This window comes from Berghia stephanieae, chromosome 7, assembly GCF_034508935.2.
Source record: "Berghia stephanieae isolate SIO BIC M18660-M18661 chromosome 7, UCSD_Bste_1.3, whole genome shotgun sequence".
Classification (NCBI taxonomy): Eukaryota; Metazoa; Mollusca; class Gastropoda; order Nudibranchia; family Aeolidiidae; genus Berghia; species Berghia stephanieae.
Genome location: NC_088366.1, coordinates 37,896,524 through 37,917,130, shown reverse-complemented (window position 1 = coordinate 37,917,130; position 20,607 = coordinate 37,896,524). Strand labels below are relative to the sequence as shown.

Here is a 20,607-nt window from a genome sequence, read left to right as displayed (position 1 = left end):
TCCCCACTGTGACATTTAGTTTCCATTACCTTGATGATGTCAAGATTTCTCTCACAACTTTCTGTCAGAGATACAATTTCGGGACCTGCAACCATCCAGTTTAGTAGAGCAGATTCTTTATCAAAAATACCAATAGCTTCACCATCTGACTTGATAAGTTTGTTATTTTGCTCATATAGCTGATCATCAGACATGCAGGAAAATGCTCTGTCTTTTTGCAGATACAAAATGATCATCCATGGATTCTTTGAAAATGGCACTGTGCATAGTTTCAAGAACATCAAGAAAATGAAGGAGCACAGGAACCCAACGTACATAATTTGTCCTGTCCAATACAAATAACCAGGGACACCATTGACGTATTAACTCCCTGAACAAAAGGAAATTAGCAAATCTTATGCTTTGCACAAAAGTCAGAAGAAGGGTCAGGAGGCAAATGGCTTGGTACCAATAGTCAAACTGTACCGATTCCTTTCGTCGTTTGGAGAGCCATGATACCAAGGATTTATCTTCATTGGCTGAACTTTTCCAGGATTGGAGCATTAGGTGATAATTGTCACAAATTGAGACCTGGTGAACATAGCGACATGACTTTCAGCTAGAAATGACTCAGCTTTCCCCTGAGATGCAAATTCGGCTGCAAATAAAGTATTTACCCCGCGCTTCCCTCCAACCATGTTCCAAGTATTTTCAAGAGACACATTTTAATATGGAGGCCACCCGTTATCATAATAAATTTGTCTTCACCATACTTTGAAGGCATCAACCACTGAATTTGTTTTGCTATAGCATATACTTGATAAGTGAGGCAAAAGACAATTCACTGAGCTGAGGCTCAGTGCCAACAGGTGTCAGCCATGTTGACCGGAGGCAAGATGGCGGCTTCTTGGGCATATACTCAAAAGAGATGAAAATATACCAGCTAATAAAGCCATGAATACGTTTTTCACCCCATCTGGACACAAGAAATATCAAGGTAGACCACCCACGTCAATTTGTACTGTCCTCAATCGAGACCTAAAACGCCTTCAATATAACAAAGAATTAAAACCAAAGGAAGACCTTATGAACTTAGCATCCACAGCAAAAGACCGTGAACTGTGGAAGGAAATGACACAGATGATTAGAGGCAGCTGAGGCGTCCCAATCGGATGATTAGGAAGTGAAAGGCCAGTCAGTAAGTCATAGCATATACTGGTTAATAGCTGTAGTGACAGGTAGCTGTGATGGATTGATTAATGGCAGAGCAGATTTGACAATATCAAAAGAATGGCGGACCATGGCTGAGGACTGGATACTTTGATTTAAAAGGGAAGCAGAAAAGAAATACTTCTACGAGCAGTTGAACAAGTTTGCATTGAATTAAAAACTGACCAAGTGTTCTTTACTTTTCAAAAATGGAATTTCACAATCTGTTAACCAGTCGTACTCTGAAACAATAACACTTTTCGGAATGTATGCAAGTTTTACATTTGGCAATGGTATTGAGCATTTTTACTTCTGAAAGAGGTGAGATGGATGTATAGCTTTCTGGTAAGACAGCCTTTGCTGCTTCTGTTCCAATGTCCTTTTCAAATATATTTGGACAGATTGTGTTTGTTTCTTGACCGATGTGCTGAATTAAGTTTATCCCATCCCATGAAAACTTTCAAATGATGTCAGTGATGTTGGGGTGTGATCTATGTTATCGATTGCTGCTGTTGTAAATGTATTTTTGAGAGCTCTTGGAGGGCAGACAATACTTGTCTCTTTATAGAACTGGAAAATTCTTTTACTAGTTTCAGCAGTAATATCGTTTACCCTATCATAGGAAATTGATAAACCCAGAGTAGACTGTGTATCAATAAGACATTTCTCTCTGGTTTTTGGCTCTGCTGTTATTTTTTAGACAACACATGATGCCATTGTCAGTAGATGGAGTTGTCTTTATCTCGAATGACAAAACCGCATTTCGATTTAGCATAATTGTACTGTACACACTGGTTGAAAGAAAGCTCTTTAACTGCTTTAAATATAATTTTTTTAGTGCCTTCTTCTTTTTTCCCGTTTACAATCAGACATCGTTGTACATATTTAGCAAAGGATAGGTCGTCCTTATGACTCATATTTTTGTTGCGTGGGCAGAAAAATGACAATTTTTATTGGGTTTTTATATGAGGCCAGAAGACGAAAAATCTATTTAACAATAATTAAAAGCTAGATATTTGGTAAAACAAACATATCTCCACAATCAAAAACTAATCAAGTTGTTCTCCATGGGTGAGAATGTTTTTTTTAATGCTTTTGTCATCTAGCCCCAAAACGTCACAAAGTGCCCATTTTCACTACCTTCACAACAAATTTTAACGTCTTTTCAATAAAATTTGTATTTGGAGCCACCTATTTTTAGAATCTTTATAATTTTCTGCACCAATTTGTGTACTTTGTTTGCTGGTTACAAAAAGTGCACAAAACGCACGGACTGGGCCGCTTAGTCAACGGACTACAAACCATTCAGGACATGAAAAAGCTTCTTACTGTTGCCTTTACTATCGTCCACCTTGTCTCTGATAGATTTTCTTTTGGTTTCAATTATCAGGGTGTTTGTTGCAGTTTGTGCTTGTTTATAAAACTCTCTGTGTATTGTGAGTTTTGTTTTCCGCTATGTCTCTTCCACTTCTCATCTTATTTGCTGTGTCAACCGAATTTCCTCAGTGAACCATGATGTTTCAGGCCTTATGGTGTGAATTTTTAATTCAGAAAAGTGAGTGGAGCAGGCACTTATGTTGGTAACAACAAGATATGAAGTGAATAGAAAAGTGCCAGAAGACAATAGAGAATAAAAATTTTTCGCGTGTTGTTACCAACATAAGTGCCTGCTCCACTCACTTTTCTGAATTAAAAATTCACCCCATACACCGGAGCATACTCAATGTCTCAATCGTTTCTATGTTATATGTTTGTGTTGAGAATATTGGCTATTAAGCTTAACTGCTGGTCAAAATTATTCGCGATGGTGGTGTACGAACGAATCGGCGGTCTCAAGAAGTGGGTGAGAGAGGGATCTAGTAATGACTTTGAGTTTGAAACGAATATTTTTGTGTTCGTGGATAGCTCACACGGTAGAGCCACGCTCTCACCTGCCAGGCGGAGTTGTCGTACCAATAAGGTCGCAGGTTCAAACCCCACCACCGCCGCGAAAAATTTTTATTCTCTATTGTCTTCTGGCACTTTTCTATTCACTTCATATCTTGTTGTTACCAACATAAGTGCCTGCTCCACTCACTTTTCTGAATTAAAAATTCACCCCATACACCGGAGCATACTCAATGTCTCAATCGTTTCTATGTTATATGTTTGTGTTGAGAATATTGGCTATTAAGCTTAACTGCTGGTCAAAATTATTCGCGATGGTGGTGTACGAACGAATCGGCGGTCTCAAGAAGTGGGTGAGAGAGGGATCTAGTAATGACTTTGAGTTTGAAACGAATATTTTTGTGTTCGTGGATAGCTCACACGGTAGAGCCACGCTCTCACCTGCCAGGCGGAGTTGTCGTACCAATAAGGTCGCAGGTTCAAACCCCACCACCGCCGCGAAAAATTTTTATTCTCTATTGTCTTCTGGCACTTTTCTATTCACTTCATATCTTGTTGTTACCAACATAAGTGCCTGCTCCACTCACTTTTCTGAATTAAAAATTCACCCCATACACCGGAGCATACTCAATGTCTCAATCGTTTCTATGTTATATGTTTGTGTTGAGAATATTGGCTATTAAGCTTAACTGCTGGTCAAAATTATTCGCGATGGTGGTGTACGAACGAATCGGCGGTCTCAAGAAGTGGGTGAGAGAGGGATCTAGTAATGACTTTGAGTTTGAAACGAATATTTTTGTGTTCGTGGATAGCTCACACGGTAGAGCCACGCTCTCACCTGCCAGGCGGAGTTGTCGTACCAATAAGGTCGCAGGTTCAAACCCCACCACCGCCGCGAAAAATTTTTATTCTCTATTGTCTTCTGGCACTTTTCTATTCACTTCATATCTTGTTGTAGGCCTTATGGTGATAACTTTGGTTGACAACTGCGCATGGTTATCAAGAAGTTCAGACATAATTTAGTTAAAAATAGAAACTTTGTCATCTGCTGTGTATGCACATTCAATTTTGGTGGTAAAACTGGGTGTAATAATGTCGATTTTAAATTTCTCAATATCTAATGACTTATATTTTCAATATGTCTTTTTTGTGGGTTTAGGTTTTTCCAAATTCAATTCAAATAAAACAAATTGATGGTCTGATATGTGGTTACTTTGTACGTGTCACTGCGTGGCATTTCCCCCTCTGAGCGGTATTTCAGTGCTAGGTCAACCTGACCCCATTAGTGGGGTCAGCCCATGGGTGGAACAGGTAGCGGTCAGTCGGAATCTGTGATGCCGCTGATGGTAATTAATTGTTGCAATATTTCATGGTATTGCTCAGTTGCTAACACAAATATGAAAATTGTTCCCTCACCACAAGCAAAGGAAAGGTTTCTTTCATCATATGCCATGGTTGATAATAATGTATCCTCTTAAGGCTGCTCATAAGAGAGGTGTCAATTTAGTGGTTTTTGAGCTATCAATGAAATTAATTTGTTGTTATTTGCATATCAATATTTTAATTCCCAGCGGCAGAAAATGATTGAAACAAGCATCATTATAAAGTAAAAATGATGATCTTGACACATGCCAAGTTTTGTTGTCCGGGCAGTAAAACCTTAAAAGATATGAGTTTTTTAGTGTAAATTTCTTATTTGGCATGACTTGGTGAGATCCTTATTTTCTCTCCCATAGTATTCCATGCCATGAATTATGTCCAAATATCAGTTTAGGAATAAAATATATACCATTAGACGAAAATAATACTAATATTATTTTTTAAGCATTTAACTGATTTAAATATTATGAGTTTTGGGCACATTTGAAAGCCAACTTTTTAATGGCTTGATAACTTTTTTTCTATACTTAAATCCCTTACGATTCAAGTCAAAATTATATTTTTTTTATGACTGTTGGGCATTATAGTTTGAAGATGTATACGGTACTGCTTTTGTGTGATTGTCTCAGGAAATGCCGACTTTATAGTGTCATATAGGTGTCAATGTTTAGGGTATTCTTGCATGTTGTAATATAATGTAAGTTCAAGTTCTCCTTTTATGCACAAGTGAATGTGTTAACTTTTTATAGACTGAAGCGTCCAGATATATATGGCAGTGATTTCCCAAAAATTAAATGATCTTGCTGTGGTATGCCTGTGGTGTTGTACTGATTTGACTCTGGTTGTTATTCAATTGTTTTATCTCTAAATTTGACTGACCGGAGTTCAATGGTATATCAGATGACTTTATAAGACAATGACTAAATGTGTATTCTTGGAGGAAAGGAGATGATTCTATATAAACTATATGGACAGTGTGTTCGTTTTGAATGTAGTTGGTCAATAAGGAGAAAAAGGTTACTACTTGGAATAAACTATATGCCCTCATAATTTTGAATCCTCTTTTGTCCACATACTATGTCCGTCTGTTTGAGCAAATCATTTAATTTAACAGTACCAGTGCTTAGTGTTAGTTGTAATTGATGATTGATACTGCAATATTTGTAGCATGTCCAGTAACCTTATTGGGTGATTGCTTTTTTCTTGTAAAGAAGTCATACTTTATAGGCAGATTGATAGTAAACTGACTGAGATATACTGTTTGAGAGGAACGGAATTGGTAAAAAAACAATACACAGAACTTACAAAACCATGAATAAATCAAGAAAATCAACTGCCAATATGATCATATTGCACAGGAACATAGATGCATATATGTACTTTTGATATTTATCAAAATTCTTGAGATACTGCCGCTGAGTTTTGAATAACAAATTTTTTATTTAAGTGCACCATAATTTACAAGCACTTAAAATTAGATCAACAATTTGTGATATTCAAAGAAAACTATTAACCACAAGAATGTCAAATCTTCACTGATGTTTAGAAAGACAACTGATTTTTCAAATCAAAATAATAAAGTGAAAGAGTCTGTTATTGTTTTTCCGCTATACAGACATATTATAAGACCATAAATATCCATAATTGCCCCCATTGGACACGGCACTGCCTGATACCAGTTGAACTCCAATGACCTCATGCAGGTAGCTAGCAGGGAGGGTTATTGGTCCCTTGGGAGTTCCAACTGAAATAGCGCTGATTCCACGCAGTGGTGTGTGTTATTCAACAAAGTGTCATCACGGTGTTTAATGATGAGGTCTAACGTGTTTCCCTTTTCATGTGTTGGTTCTGTGATGAGTTAGACATAGTTCTCTGCCTCAATTGTATTGAGAAAATCTGATGCATTGTTATCTGATTCGTCATTCACATGGATGTTGAAATCCCCTAAGATGTAAAGATTGTCACTTGTGGACAGATCTGTGAAATATTGTTAAAATTCTGTCAAAAACGGTCTTGTCGTTGTTTTGTTTTGGTGGTGTTGAGCGATAAATAAGAGCAAAGTTAAGTTTCATGTTTTTGTCTTTTAGTTGACATTCGATGGTTTTGAAGGTCATTAGCTCAGTGGTTACTTTTATTTTCTGTAAGGCATTATTTTCCTTGTGAACTATCCTTGATCACATTGTACCCAGCAGGTTTTATTTTACTAATGATGTAATCACAATTTTCCTTTTTTAGCCATGTCTCTGTTATGAATAATATGTCATAGTCGTTGTCCAAAATGTGTTCATAAACTAGAGTTGTCTTTTTATTACATACTGATCTTGAGTTACATAACCCACACTTCATAAGGTTTGACACTTTAATGTACTCTGTAAGTGGTTCTCACACATTGATACAGATTGTTCGTGGGTGTCCTCAGTTTCGTTACAAGGCTCTGTGTTATCTCTTTTAATACATTTTCTCCCACAGGTTGTTTTATTTACATTTCTCAATTCGTGTCTGTCGTGTTAAATGCCAACAAAAGTTCACAAAAACAGCAAGATCACAGTTACACATGTATGCCTGCTAGGCGTACTACACAGACTTCATTGTTGGTGTTTTGGCTGAAGTAGTTTGATAATGATGGTGTCAAAATCTGTTGTGTTCACACATGATTCGGGAAGATCTTTCCAGTCTTTGATGGTGTAAGGTGCAAATGAATCTTTGAAAACATTTGAATTTGCAGATTTATGTTTTAGTGTATTTGAATAGGTTTTTCTTTGAATACATCAATTTCGTTGTATGTCTCGTTGTTCAGGTGAGATGGCCGTCATTTTGTTTATAATTTTGGAGACCATCCAACCTGTGTGATCATTTCTGTTACCCTGCTATAGGGGCTGTAGTCATTGCGGACAAACCCTGCAGCGCAGTGCTGGACAGTTTCAATTGCTTTTACATCAGATTGTTGGTGTGGGTCCCAAACTGTACTCAAGTAAAGTAGTCTAAGATTGATCTTACGAGTATAATTTAGGCAGCCTCTGTCAAGTTTGCATGTATCAAAAAACAGATACTATAAATTTGACTGTCCCCCTTCCAGCTTATGATCCCAGCCTAATAATTCTATTTATGTTGTTCTTGTTGCTCATAGAGATGTTGCCTCCCCGGGAAGATAAACAAAATGTCATAACCCTTTCAATGGCAGACCTGTACATCAAAGTGCAAAGTGTTTTTTTTATCAATTTTTAAATTTACTAATTTTGTTAGAAAATACATTCTTTAATTGTTTTTATACTTCATTATATTAGTGTGGTCAGTCAATTTCAGATGATCATCAACTACCACACCCAGGTACTTCTAATTTGAGACGAGTTCCTGTTTCTTTTGTTTGATTATGATAGGCTCATGGGTTGAGCTATTTTTCAGAAAATCAATAATGTGATGTGATATGAGTATCTCTGCTGAGCCTCCTATGCCACTTCATTATTTTGATTTGACATTGACAAACTATTGAAAAGTAAATTTATTACATTTATCTGGAAACTTCACAGAATGTCACAACACAAACATGAACGATTCCAGCTAGCATTTGACTCTCCGTCAGTGAGACTGATAAAGATTAAAAACAACCCATTTGTACTAGTTAACTCGATGGCGATGGAAGGTGATGGATGCAGCATTTGCAGTGAGGCAGAGAAACAGTTGAATGTCATTGCTAAACAACTAAGAAGACACAGACTGTGTGCTTCGGTGAGTTATTTTTGGTTTATCAAATGTATTAAATGTTAGCACTACAGTCTGGCTGTCACAGGGTAGACGGCAACTCAGTTGTTACCTATAAATCAGTTAAATGTACAATGTACAATGTTGGTGGCTCATGTTGATATTGTACGTTTGTTTATTGGATTATTTATAATCATAATCTATCATAGCAGTTTTTTGCATTGCGAAATAATAATATTAATTGTCGATGCATGTTATCCATAATGTTTTGAGACTCGTCATAAATAAAAACATTTGCGATGAAGGTATCCGCCAAATCGATACGATATGGGTCTGCTTTGGTAATGGCTGACCCACATAACATTTCAAATTTATCCTTTGTCAATCAATTTTCTCCACGTTACCGAATTCTTCGTCAGTGATCTCTCAATCTACGAATCGTTTGAGTAGGTTGATAGAGTTATTTTCATTTACGCCCATTTTAACTTGATAATCGTTGGGGCCTGCTACTGATACAATTTCACATGGGCCCTTCCTCTGCATGAGTAGTTTGTTAGAATCGGTAGGCAATTGAACAAGTACTTTATCACCGGGTTTGAATTTACACACTTTGGCTTTCTTATTGAATTAAACTTTTGCTACCTTTGTGCGTGACAGAGTTCATCTTGCACCATTTTCCATTTTCTTCCAACCGCTCTTTCAACTTGAGTACGTCTGGCTCCGACACTTTGCCTGTCCAGAGATCATGAAGAATATAATTTATTGGCCCTCTGACGCTTCGTCCATATATTAGCTCAAATGGTGCAAACTTCGTCGATTCCTGTGTCACTTCTCAATAAGCGAAGAGCAATGGATTATTTTAATGATTCCACTGCTTCGGCTGTTCAATGCACAAACTTTTTAACATCTTCTTCAACTTCAACGTCCCATTGAATTTTTCCATTGGTCCGTTGCACATTGGGTGAGAGGTGTTGTCAATTTCCGTATTCTGAGTAAATCGTCAGATGCGAACTGGGTTCTTGATCAGTAAGTATCTCCTCAGGAACTCTGAGATGATGATGAAAAAATAAAGGATAGATAAAATGTATTAAATAAATTTTAAATATATGCCTTTAGTATCCATTCCAAGGCAGTGCAGTGCCACAATATGAACTAGAGCGAGGTGATTTGCTCAAGGCCTCGGAGTGCAGTCGAAATCGGTACCTTTTGCGTACAACTACCCCGCTGTGCCTCGTTATGTTCAAATATCAAATCATGATACTAATTGAACCAGGGAATTTTTAAACGGAAAAAATTATGACCCCCTTACCAATTACCACTGCCACCACCACCACCTCAACAACAACAAGAATAGTAACAACTACTATTATTAAATCTTCTTCTACAACAACAACAACAACAACAACAGCTGCTACTACTACTACTACCACCACCACTACTTTTACAATACCATCATCAACAACAACAACTACTACTACTACTACTACTACCACTACTGCTACTACTACTGCAACTACTACTACTACTACTACTACTACTACTACTACTACTACTAATACTACTACTACTACTACTACTACTACTTCTACTAAAACTTGAGCTTTTGTATAGTGCAATATCCACTAAGTATGCTCAAAGCGCTATACAAAGGGACACCTGTCCATGTCCAACAGCAACACGTAACATGTAGAACGGGACATGACGCCTGTTATGCAATATTACAATATTTTTCTGACAGAGACAACGTTGTTAACAGCCAGTACTCATTTTACACCCGAGTATGGTGAAAAAATGTGAGTAAAGAGCCTTTTCCAAGGCGAGCAAGGCTCAAACCCATGTCCTTCCAATCCAAAAGTGAGTGTCATACCACAAAACCACATAGCTGCACAAACCTATCTATTATATTGTGATACTACTACTACTACTACTACTACTACTACTACTACTACTACTACTACTAGTACTGCTGCTGCTGCTGCTGCTGCTGCTTCAATTTGCCACATTACTTTAGAACGAGCTTAAGTCTCAATGAGAAATTAACTTAAGACGACCATGAGTTGTTATCTTTCAAACCTGCTGTTAGGCTATCCTGTATTGACAACTTCTCTCTGTCATCTAATGAATACTACTCACCATGGTTATATAAACCCATGGCTGGCCGCTAATCGTCACACTATTCTTCGCACGATGCAGGGTTGATTGTGTGAAAAACGTTCGGGGCCGGAAAATAGCAAGGCATAGTGCAGGTTACTATACTGTGTAAGTCCGTAAACGGGTGACCAAATCATTGCATAGAGAAGGCAAATTTATGCAATATCAATCTGATAAAAAGAATTCAGTAAAAATCATAGAACAGAAATGGCAGATCTGTTACTATGCATATATGTCCCAATAAAGTATAATACAGAGAAGGCTAAAACTGTTATACTGGCCGGTTCGGTAACCAATTAAATATAACAGAGAAGGCTAAAACTGTGTTATAAAAATATTAAGTGTTGGCCAGTTTGGTGACAAATTAAAAAGTGACTTATGTCGAAATATCACATCTCTATAAAAGAGTGTGATAATATTATAAGGTTCCCGTTAAAAACTTGTTACATCAAATATATATATAGATATAAAAGGATAGTGCAAAGTCTTGTGCGTGAAATATATTGAGAAGCACGTTTGTTCTCAATATTTTTTGGGCCGTGTTCGGTACCAAGTGAAGAAGTATCTACACTACACATCTTCTTTGAGAAAAGTCAGATCAACGCTGCGACAAGACATGAGAAGAGCAGACAAGAAGACAAGATTTGTTTGTGTGTATTGTATTGTCTTTAATAGGTACATTTTGATTGTCAAAACCTTTTCATTTTATTTTTAACATTTCTGGGTGGGGTTCCTGACCTCCCATAGTGGGCAGGGAGGTACATACTGTGAATTCTATCCCCTTATATCTGTTTTCCAACAATACTTTCTCTCTTTGTCTTGGAATGAGATTACTTGGTTTTTTTCCTGGCCCTGGCTGGGAGGGAAACAGTCAAATGCATAGTTATTGTTTTGGGAGATGATATTTTTCTCCTTGTAAATTATCTCTCTGTTATGTATTATTATATTTGTTGTATTGAATATATAATGTAAGCATTTGAGTGTGTTCCTCTTTGTTGGATTTTGTTTGTGTGTCCGGATGAGACTTATAGGTGATCTCAAACTAAGTACATTGGTGGTATGCTCTTGGAATCTACAACTGATCCCTATTTGTTACCAGTTCCCCTTTGTCTTAGTTTCTTCTTCTTCTTCCAGTGTCATCTCATGGGTTGAGGTCGACTTGAAATGACACGCCAATCTTCCCTGTTGACGGCTTGCTGACTGCATTCGGCTGCCGACAATCCTGTCCATGTCCTTACATCATCTATCCAAGTTCTTGCTGGCCTGCCTCTTCCTCTTTTCCCTTCAACTCTACCCTCAAGAATGTCCTTGTTGACAGTTTGATGGCGTCTTAGGTGTCCAAAATACCTTATTTTTCTTGTTTTTATTACTTTCATTAGGGTCGGTCTGATATCAAGGATGTCACAGACTTCTTGATTTGTTTTCTTTTCTTTCCAACTGATTTTTCCAAGGCGACGGAAAGCCCACATTTCAAAGGCCTCAATTCTTTTCTCTATTTGTTTGTTCAAGGTCCATGTTTCTGAGCCGTAGAGAAGTGCTGAGTGGACATAACATTTGAGTGTTCTTATTCTCGTTTTCATCTGCATTTGTTGCGAAGTTAAAATGTTATTCAGTTGGCTGAACTTCGACTTAGCTATAGCAATCCTGTTTTTCACTTCCAGCTCATTCTTTCCGTTGTTGGTCATTGTCTGTCCAAGATATTTAAAAGAATCTACTTGTTCGATGTTTTGATTATTAATTTGGACTTTTGCGATTTTTTCAGGCTTCTTTGACATGACCATTACCTTCGTCTTTTGAACATTCATCTCTAGACCCTTTGCTGTACTGTTCAGGTTTACTTGATTTGCAAGGATCTGTAGATTTGTCTCGTTCGATGCCAACAATACTGTATCATCTGCATATCTCAAATTATTTATCCTCCTACCTCCAATAACAATACCTGGAATGGTTTTACGGAAGATAAACTCTGTGTACAGGTTAAATAGATATGGGGAGAGGATACATCCTTGACGAACTCCTCTTTTAATTGGCGTGAAAGGTGACAGATCGCCCTGAATCCTGATGGCTGCTTTTTGATGCCAATATAGATTTGTGATTAGCCGTATATTTTTGCCATCAATGCCTGCCTTTTCCAGACATGTCATTAATTCTCAATTCTTCATTAATTTTTGTGTGATATTATTTAAACAGAAAATTGCTTCTCTTGTCCCATTATTTTTTCTAAAGCCAAACTGTACATCGCCAACTTCATTATCGATGGTAGACCTGATTCTTTCTAGGATGATCTTCAATAATAAATAATTTAGTTACATGGGGCATCAGACTTATTGTGCGGAAATCACTGCAAGTTGTCGCCTTTGGTTTTTTTGGTAGCGTGATGTAAACCGATTTGGCAAGTTCGTCTGGAATATAGCCTGTATTGTAAATACTATTAAAGAGATCTGTTAGTTTCACAATTGAGAATTCTTTCAAAATTTTTAGCATTTCTGTTACAATGCCATCTTCACCTTCAGCCTTGCCATCTTTCATATTTTTCAATGCATTTTCTATCTCACATGCGAGTATTGGAGGACCGTCAGTGTTGCTTGGCAAAGGTATTTGGGGCCTGTCATCATCAAATAACTCGCCAATGTATTGACACCATCTTAGTTTCTATTGGGTGCTTTAATTGTCATTCTAGAACTTTTTACTATCCCATTTTCTTCCTTTTTACTGGCACTGATATAACCTAAATGTGTTGCAAGCGCCGTAAAACCCTTAAAAACAAACAGCAACAACCTTTTTAACATTTTCTTATTTTTAAATAAAGTTATAGTTTATTTAAATCAGCAGACTTGTTTAATAATTTAAGGCCAAAATTTTATGGGGACCTTTTTGTAACATCACTGGATTGTGGTTGGAAATATCTTTATATTTTAAAGTCATAAAAACAGTGACACCACTACTACTACTACTATTATGACTACTACTACTACTATTATGACTACTACTACTACCACTACTACTACTACTACTACTACTACTACTACTACTACTACTACTACTACTACTACTACTACTACTACTACTTCTACTACTACTACTACTATTACTATTACTACTACTCCTACTACTACTAATGCTACTACTACTATTACTACTACTACTACTACTACTACTACTACTACTACTACTACTACTACTACTACTACTACTACTACTACTACTTTCATACTACTGCTATGACTAATACTACAACTACTACTACTACTACTACTACTACTACTACTACTACTACTACTATTACACAAAAATTGTCACTATTTCACAGTTATGCCTCAAAAATGTGTGATCAGGATTAATCGTTGTGATTTATCGGCACGCCTACCGCTAAGTGTCAATGGGACTCGACAATAGACTCAGCTTGCCTTACCGCTGGAGCCCGTTGGAGAGTGTTACTGCAAACTCTCAAGAAAATCAAGTTGCTTTCAGCATGGCAGTGCGCTCAAGGAGTTAATCGCTAAGTGGGCTTGGGTTGAACTTCAGTGTCTAACAAACTATAAACATTGATGGTTACGCTTAGTTTTGAGTTGGTATGATTCGTCTGGTAGACATGTTTTGAGTATTTTCTCTAAATGTATACCATCTATTTCTCATCTTGTTTTTATATTACAGAGTACAGAGAGATCAAATAACTGTGATAAATATAATGGGATTCATTTTGTCCAGCCAATACTTCTACAGGTTGGTGTTTTCATGATTGATTAATGTTTAAACGGTAGAATAGTTTTTCATTATGTCTTTCATAGATTTTATATCAACTGGTTATTCTTGAGCAAGATTTTAAATACTGTACATTATTTCTATTGAGAGAGGCTATTTTTAAAATCATCAACCCCTTCCCCAACTACCAGGAGCAGATGAGGGTGGGTTATGATTGCAATTTCAAGTATAAAATATGATCAATTTTATGGATTCGCTATGCTTCAGTTATTTTCCCTAACAGGCTGTGTGAAACCAAAGGCATCCTTTTTGAGTTAGCATTCTTGCAATGTCCTACTAATCCTTTAACCATTTACTCATTTAAACCTGAGGCAAGTGGGGTAACATTTACAACACGACACTACCAAGGACTCAAAACTGAGAACAGTTTTCAGATCATTGTCATTCATCCAGTCACTGACCTTACTCAACATCACTTTACTTTGTTACAAGATGAGAAATTATACTGCTGTACTGCTCAAATTGTTTTGGAGTTTTTAAAACTGTAGAACTGGCGGGGTTCCTGACCTCCCATAGTGTCTTCTATCCCCCTATATCTGTTTTCCAACTTGCTTTCTGTCTTTGTCTTGGAATGAGATTACTTGGTTTTGTCCTGATCCTGGCCGAATACCCTGATTGAGAGGGAAACCGTCAAATGTATAGTTTTGGAAGATTATATATTTTCCCTTGTAAATCATCTCTCTGGCACTGTATTGTGTTTTGTTTACATATTATATGATATGATTTGTAAACATTTGAGTATTCCTCTTAGTGGGGACCTGTGATTGTGTCTGAATGAGACTTTTAGGTGATCTCAAACTGAGAACTTTGATATTGAATTCCTGGAATCTACAGCTGTTCCCTATTTGAATCAATTCCCCTTTGTCTTACCTTTTCTTGGGTGCTTAAATTGTAATTCTAGAACTTTTTACTTTCCCATTTTCTTCCTTTTTACTGGCGCTGATATGACCTTATTGTGATGTAGCACCGTAAAACCCCTAAAAACAACAAAAACAAAACAAATGTGCTATAAGATATATAATTATTTCTATCATTTTCTCTGTTTTTTAAGCATTCTTTGTCTTGTGCTTCTTTTTATGTTTAAAGTCAAATATCAGACGAGTTAGATCATCAATCTGATGTTAATCAAGTCACTATATTGATGATAAAAGTAGGTTTTTGTTGCTATCCTGCCCCCCCCCCCCTTTCCTTCACTTAGCATTACCCCATGTATCGGTTGAATGATGCCCATTGTGATTTGGAAGACTCTGCTCCAGAATCAGAGAAATACAAGACAATGAAAATACGATTTGATTGCTTGGATCAAAGGTCAACCGATTTGGTGAGTTTGATGTATAGAAGAGATTTTATTTTATTTTATTTTTATGTTTATCATTCAGAGCCATAAGACTCATGGCATCGGAGTTTATCCCAGTTTCTATATATAGCAACTGCTACTGGCTACTCTTTGGATTGGACACCAGTCTATCTTAAAGTATTTTCTGGGGTGGGGTTGTCAGAAAAATGTTTTCCCTCTTCTTTCAGATACATGTTTAAACTCACACTTTGGAAGGATCACAACACAACGGTCCATGTTTACAATTAGATTCTATACACAATACATCACATCACAAAGACCACATAAAAGTCACAGAATCGAGTTGTACTCAGGCTGCCAGGATCATGTTGAATAATTTGGGGTACTTGGTGTCGACCATCTCTTGAGGGAGCTCATTCCAAAGGGATATGACAGAAGGGGAAAAGGAGTTTGTTGTTTGTTCTAACTGTAGGGGTTTGTTGTTTGTTCTAGTGTAGGCACGCCCTCTTGTTTGTTTTATCTTATGTTGGATGCATGGCGGGAATTGATGTTCAGTGACTTTGTCAGTTGTGGAATATCATCATTTTGTTCTATTTTTACTGGTGTTCTAATGTTTTGAGCACTAAATATGACAAGGTCTGTGATGCTTGTGTGTGGTGAGTAGTCATTTGTAACATTGCACTGTTATTCTCTGGACCTTTTCTATTGTGTTGATGTCTTTACTGGCATATTCCAGTATTGGTCTGACTGTCAACTCTTATGCTTTTAACTTAGTCGACATTGGGTAATTTTTAATGCTGAAGGCCATTGTTTTGTTTGCCTTAGATGTGATTGGTGAGATATGGTGGCTCTATTTCAGGTTCTCCGTTAATTAATGCAAAGGTGCAGTCAACTCTGGATAATCCCAACAACTTGGGATCAGTTAAAATGTTGTGATTAACTGAAGTTGCAATTAACCGAAGTTGAGTTTCCTGCCCGCGATTGCAACATTTTACATATATATATATGCTAAACTCAAACAAGTTGTTGTAAACATTGTTTCTAGTCCACCAAAGACACGGCAATTTGATTGAAACAAAAACCATATGGTATCCCTCTAAAGCAAAAGAAGCTTTGGTGCAAGTCGACATCTTAATCAGATTGGATTAACTTTCACTCTTTTGTTCACAACATTTGTAAGAGTCAAAGAGATTAGTCGTGATGATAAGCTCTTACCAAACTCGTTTGTCACAATGCACAGTTGTCAATCCCAAAACAAAGGATATCGTAGTGTCTCTCTTTACAACTGTCATTGTCTATTAGTTGTAAAAACTATGCCCAGCCCTCTCGCCTCCTATTTAATGGCCACAGATGACATCACAAACCCAAACTGCAAAGCCCCGCCCTCTTATATCTCAAATAGAATGGTGACACACTACTGTAGTTTTAAATCCCGCTCACTCTCAATTTTTCAACCTGTCATGATTTCTTCCGTGATGAAATTTAATCATGATATTTTGTTTGATCGATTTCTTGAATTTACCACTTTTTAAGGCGAAAATTTATTTCGATTAACCGAAGTTTGTTGCAATTAACCAGTGACTTTTATATAGAATTAATTCCGTTTCTTGGGAAATGTTGCGATTGACCGAAAGTTGCGATTAACCGGGTTGCCATTATCCAGATTGGACTGTAGCAGATCTAACTTTCTAATTGTTGGCCATGAAGATGATAATCAATTTAAGTAAAATGTTTCTTGTTTGTTACTGGAGTGCATTTGACTTGATGACTGAATTCCATAAGCCACTCATTCTCCCATATCTCTAATCATGTTAGGTCATTGTTTAATTCAATATGATCTGCTACTGTACGAATGTGTGTGTAGAGTGCTGTGCCATTGTAAATAGATGAACAGCTGATTTTATGATGTTCGATAAATATCAGGAAAAGAAGAGGTCCAAGGACGTAACCTTGGGGAACACCAAATGTTATCTGTCCCACATCTGATGTGTCCCATCAACTTCAACTTGTTGGGTCCTACCAAATAAAAAGGCTTTGATCCATTTTAGTAAAGGACCTCCTATTCCTATAGTGTATGATTTATATAGAAGACGTCCATGTGATATCATCATATGCCTTTTCAAAGTTAAAATGTTTGATGTCTGTTTGGCCACCTTTGTTGACTTTGCAATTTGGATACAAATAAGTTCGTGGGACAGATGGTTGGATTTTGTTGAATGCAGATTGCCATAACTTATGACAAGTTCTTAATATTTATCACTAATAATTTTAAATAAATAGAGAATTTATCATATATTCATTGGATCTAAGTTTTTGTATGACCCAAGTTCATGGTATTCATGCTGTACTAATTGTAGTATAAGATTAAAAAAATAAATTGTACTACATATGGTTGTACAGATTATCAGATAAATCTTGAAACGTGCATGATTATTTATTTATTTATTATTCTTCAGCTGTCTCTCTTTATCTTTCCACCAGTTGTTTTCAAAAATCAAACCTCGTCTTGTTATTGGCGCCCATACCCACAATGGCTGTTATTTTGTCCATTCCAACGGAGTGCCTGAATGGAGTGTTTCCTCCTTTAGCTCCAGAAATCGCAAAAATCCCACATTCCTCATGGTGAGTAGCTCTCTCTCTCTCTCTCTCTCTCTCTCTCTCTCTCTCTCTCTCTCTCTCTCTCTCTCTTACTCTCTCTCTCTCTCTCTCTCTCTCTCTCTCTCTCTCTCTCTCTTCTGTCTTTCTTAAACATACATGCACACACACACACACACACACACACACACACACACACATCTACATGCACATTCAGACCTGACATCCATTAACCCTAATCGTACATCATGTTTTTACCCCTTAATTCTAAGTCAGGGGTAATTTTGTTACTCCTTGACAATATATATTATAATAAAGAATTATCCCTATTCGTACGTCGGGGGTGAATTTGTTACCCCATTGCAATATACTAGTAACATAAAAGAATATTCCTATTCGTATGTCGGGGGGTAATTTTGATACTCCATGATGATCGTATATATATATATATATATATATATATATATATATATATATATATATATATATATATATATATCGGCATTTGTTCACTATCAAAACAATTATGCAGTTAGACACTTGATCATTGCCGAGATTCCCATTTACTTCCCTGTGATCTGCATGTCTGCAACACAAATCTACTACGGGTGCAAATAATTTCTATGGGAATTGTCAAGTTCAACTACTCAACGTCATCTTTGCATGGTATGGACTGCTGGATCAGAAAAAATCTCGACTGCACCCGGAATCAATCTCGGTCGTTTTGCATGTGAAGCGAGTGCTCTACCAACTGAGCTTTTGGGACCCTGGCAAGGTAAGTGGAAATGGATTAATTTTTTGCCGCTCCCAATTAAAAATGAAAAGATATTAGATACTGTATTCGTATCTTTACTTGATTTTTACAAAATGAAAAAATGTAATGACAGAGGGAACAGGTGGGTGAGAGGGATGTTTGCGAGGAGCGTGTATGTCTGTATGTATGTATGTGTGTGTGTGTGTGTGTGTGTGTGTGTGTGTGTGTGAGTTTGTATGATTTTCTGCGGGGGAGGGGTCATAAATAGTGACGAAGGCTAACCTTCCAAAGATGGCACACCTTTCACGTGACAATCAAAAGTCAACACAACTATTTAGAGGACCACCTTCCATAGTCGCTATGTTAAAGTGTGCCTTAATTTCTAATATTGCCCATTTTTTGTGTTGAACTGTCAAGATGGACAAGTACAGAGAAAATATTACTGAATTTGTGAGAGGCCCTAAAAACTGTAGCGTTCACTTTTGTTTGTCTTGTTGGAGGTGTGATGTGTGTGGCATGCTGCATGCTGTGTGCCTTGTGTCATTATTAGAGGATCGGCCCTCTTAGGGCTTGTTTCTGAGAATTTGTCATGATGACAGTGATAATGATGTTGATGATGATAAGATGAAGAAGAAGAAGAAATTGATTAGAGATATCTGGGACAAATTCCAAGGAAACCTGCGGAGAGAATTTGTCCAAGGACCCCTGTTTACAGTTGGTGAGCAGCTTAAGCTGTGGAAAGGACAATGCCCCTTCCTTCAATACATCCTGTATCTGTATGGTTGGCGCTGAAGAAACCAATGGTCTGGTTGTATTTCAGCGGCGTCCTCATTGGGTACGGGTCCATGTCAGTCGGGCCTTGAAATTGTTTAGGTGTGGTGCCATGATGACCAGTTCATCCAGCCCATTCCACTCTGAGATAGTTCTAATGAAGAAAGAATTTCTGTAGTTTTGTGTTCTTGTCTGTGGGATTTTGAAGCAGTTCGGATTGTTTGTGGCGTATCTCTCAATGGGATTTTTGATTATGTGGTTGCAAAAGTGAGTGCTCGGATTTTTCTTTTGTTTGGTCGTAGCGTGAAAAAGGAGTCTGCCTTTATTGATGGTATTTGAAAAAGGAGTCTGCCTTTATTGATGGTATTTGATCTGTTATAATCTTGAACATGAATGACAGACGGGTTTCTTTTCTTCTTTGTTGGAGGCTGATGAGGTTTCTTTCTTCTAACATGTTTGTCATGCATCCTGGGGTTCTGCTCTTATAGTTCCCAGTTATGAACCGGTCGCCTTGTCACTGGACTCTCTCAAGTTTTTGAATATCCTCTTTCAGGTAGGGGTCCCAAGCAACTGCTCCGTATTCCAATTGTGATCTCACAAGTGCGAGGTAGGCATTTTGTTTGCATGATGTTGGGGCGTGGCTAAGATTTTGATGGAGAAACACGAGGGTGCAGCTTGCCTTTTGGGTTATTTTGTTAATCACAGCCGTTTACTGCTTTCACTTTAGTTCGACAGGTAAATTTTGCCGGACGCTAGTTCATAACAGATGGTGAGTCACGGCCTGTGCCGAAAGGGCGACTGAGCAATTTTTCCTATTTTGATGATTTCTTTCTCAAGTTCAAAGTGGCGTAGTAAAAATGCTATTAGATGTTGCAATAAGATATTTTAGAGTCATAACTAGTGATCTACATACTTTTATTTGATATAATTTTAGTAGATCATTTGGGATTAGATTTTATAGGAAATAACCATAAAAATGGGTCAGAAATTTTAATTACTTCAAACGATATAATCAAAAATTACATAGTTATCTGAGTTTATACAAATAAATGAGAAATACTGCAATAATCATCAATATTCACAGAGTAGAAATATATAATCAAAGTCGTTTTGTAATGAAGCA

General features: G+C 37.1%; 2 protein-coding genes across 3 annotated transcripts in view; both read left to right on the top strand.

Annotated features, from left to right (window-relative positions):
• Positions 1-20,607, top strand: part of LOC144977197 (metallophosphoesterase 1-like) — a 90,764-nt gene that overhangs the window by 42,431 nt on the left and 27,726 nt on the right. For both annotated transcript variants that reach the window (XM_078922142.1, XM_078922143.1), the window contains exons 6-9: positions 7,983-8,181; positions 13,960-14,028; positions 15,266-15,388; positions 17,846-17,986. In XM_078922142.1, coding sequence (XP_078778268.1) covers positions 7,983-8,181; positions 13,960-14,028; positions 15,266-15,388; positions 17,846-17,986 — 532 coding nt within the window. The remainder of the gene's footprint in view (positions 1-7,982; positions 8,182-13,959; positions 14,029-15,265; positions 15,389-17,845; positions 17,987-20,607) is intronic.
• The window catches only part of LOC144977200 (uncharacterized), a 90,586-nt gene continuing 88,590 nt past the window's right edge, over positions 18,612-20,607 (top strand). Inside the window, exon 1 of the mRNA XM_078922155.1 lies at positions 18,612-18,734. The gene's annotated coding sequence lies outside the window, so the exon portion shown is untranslated. The remainder of the gene's footprint in view (positions 18,735-20,607) is intronic.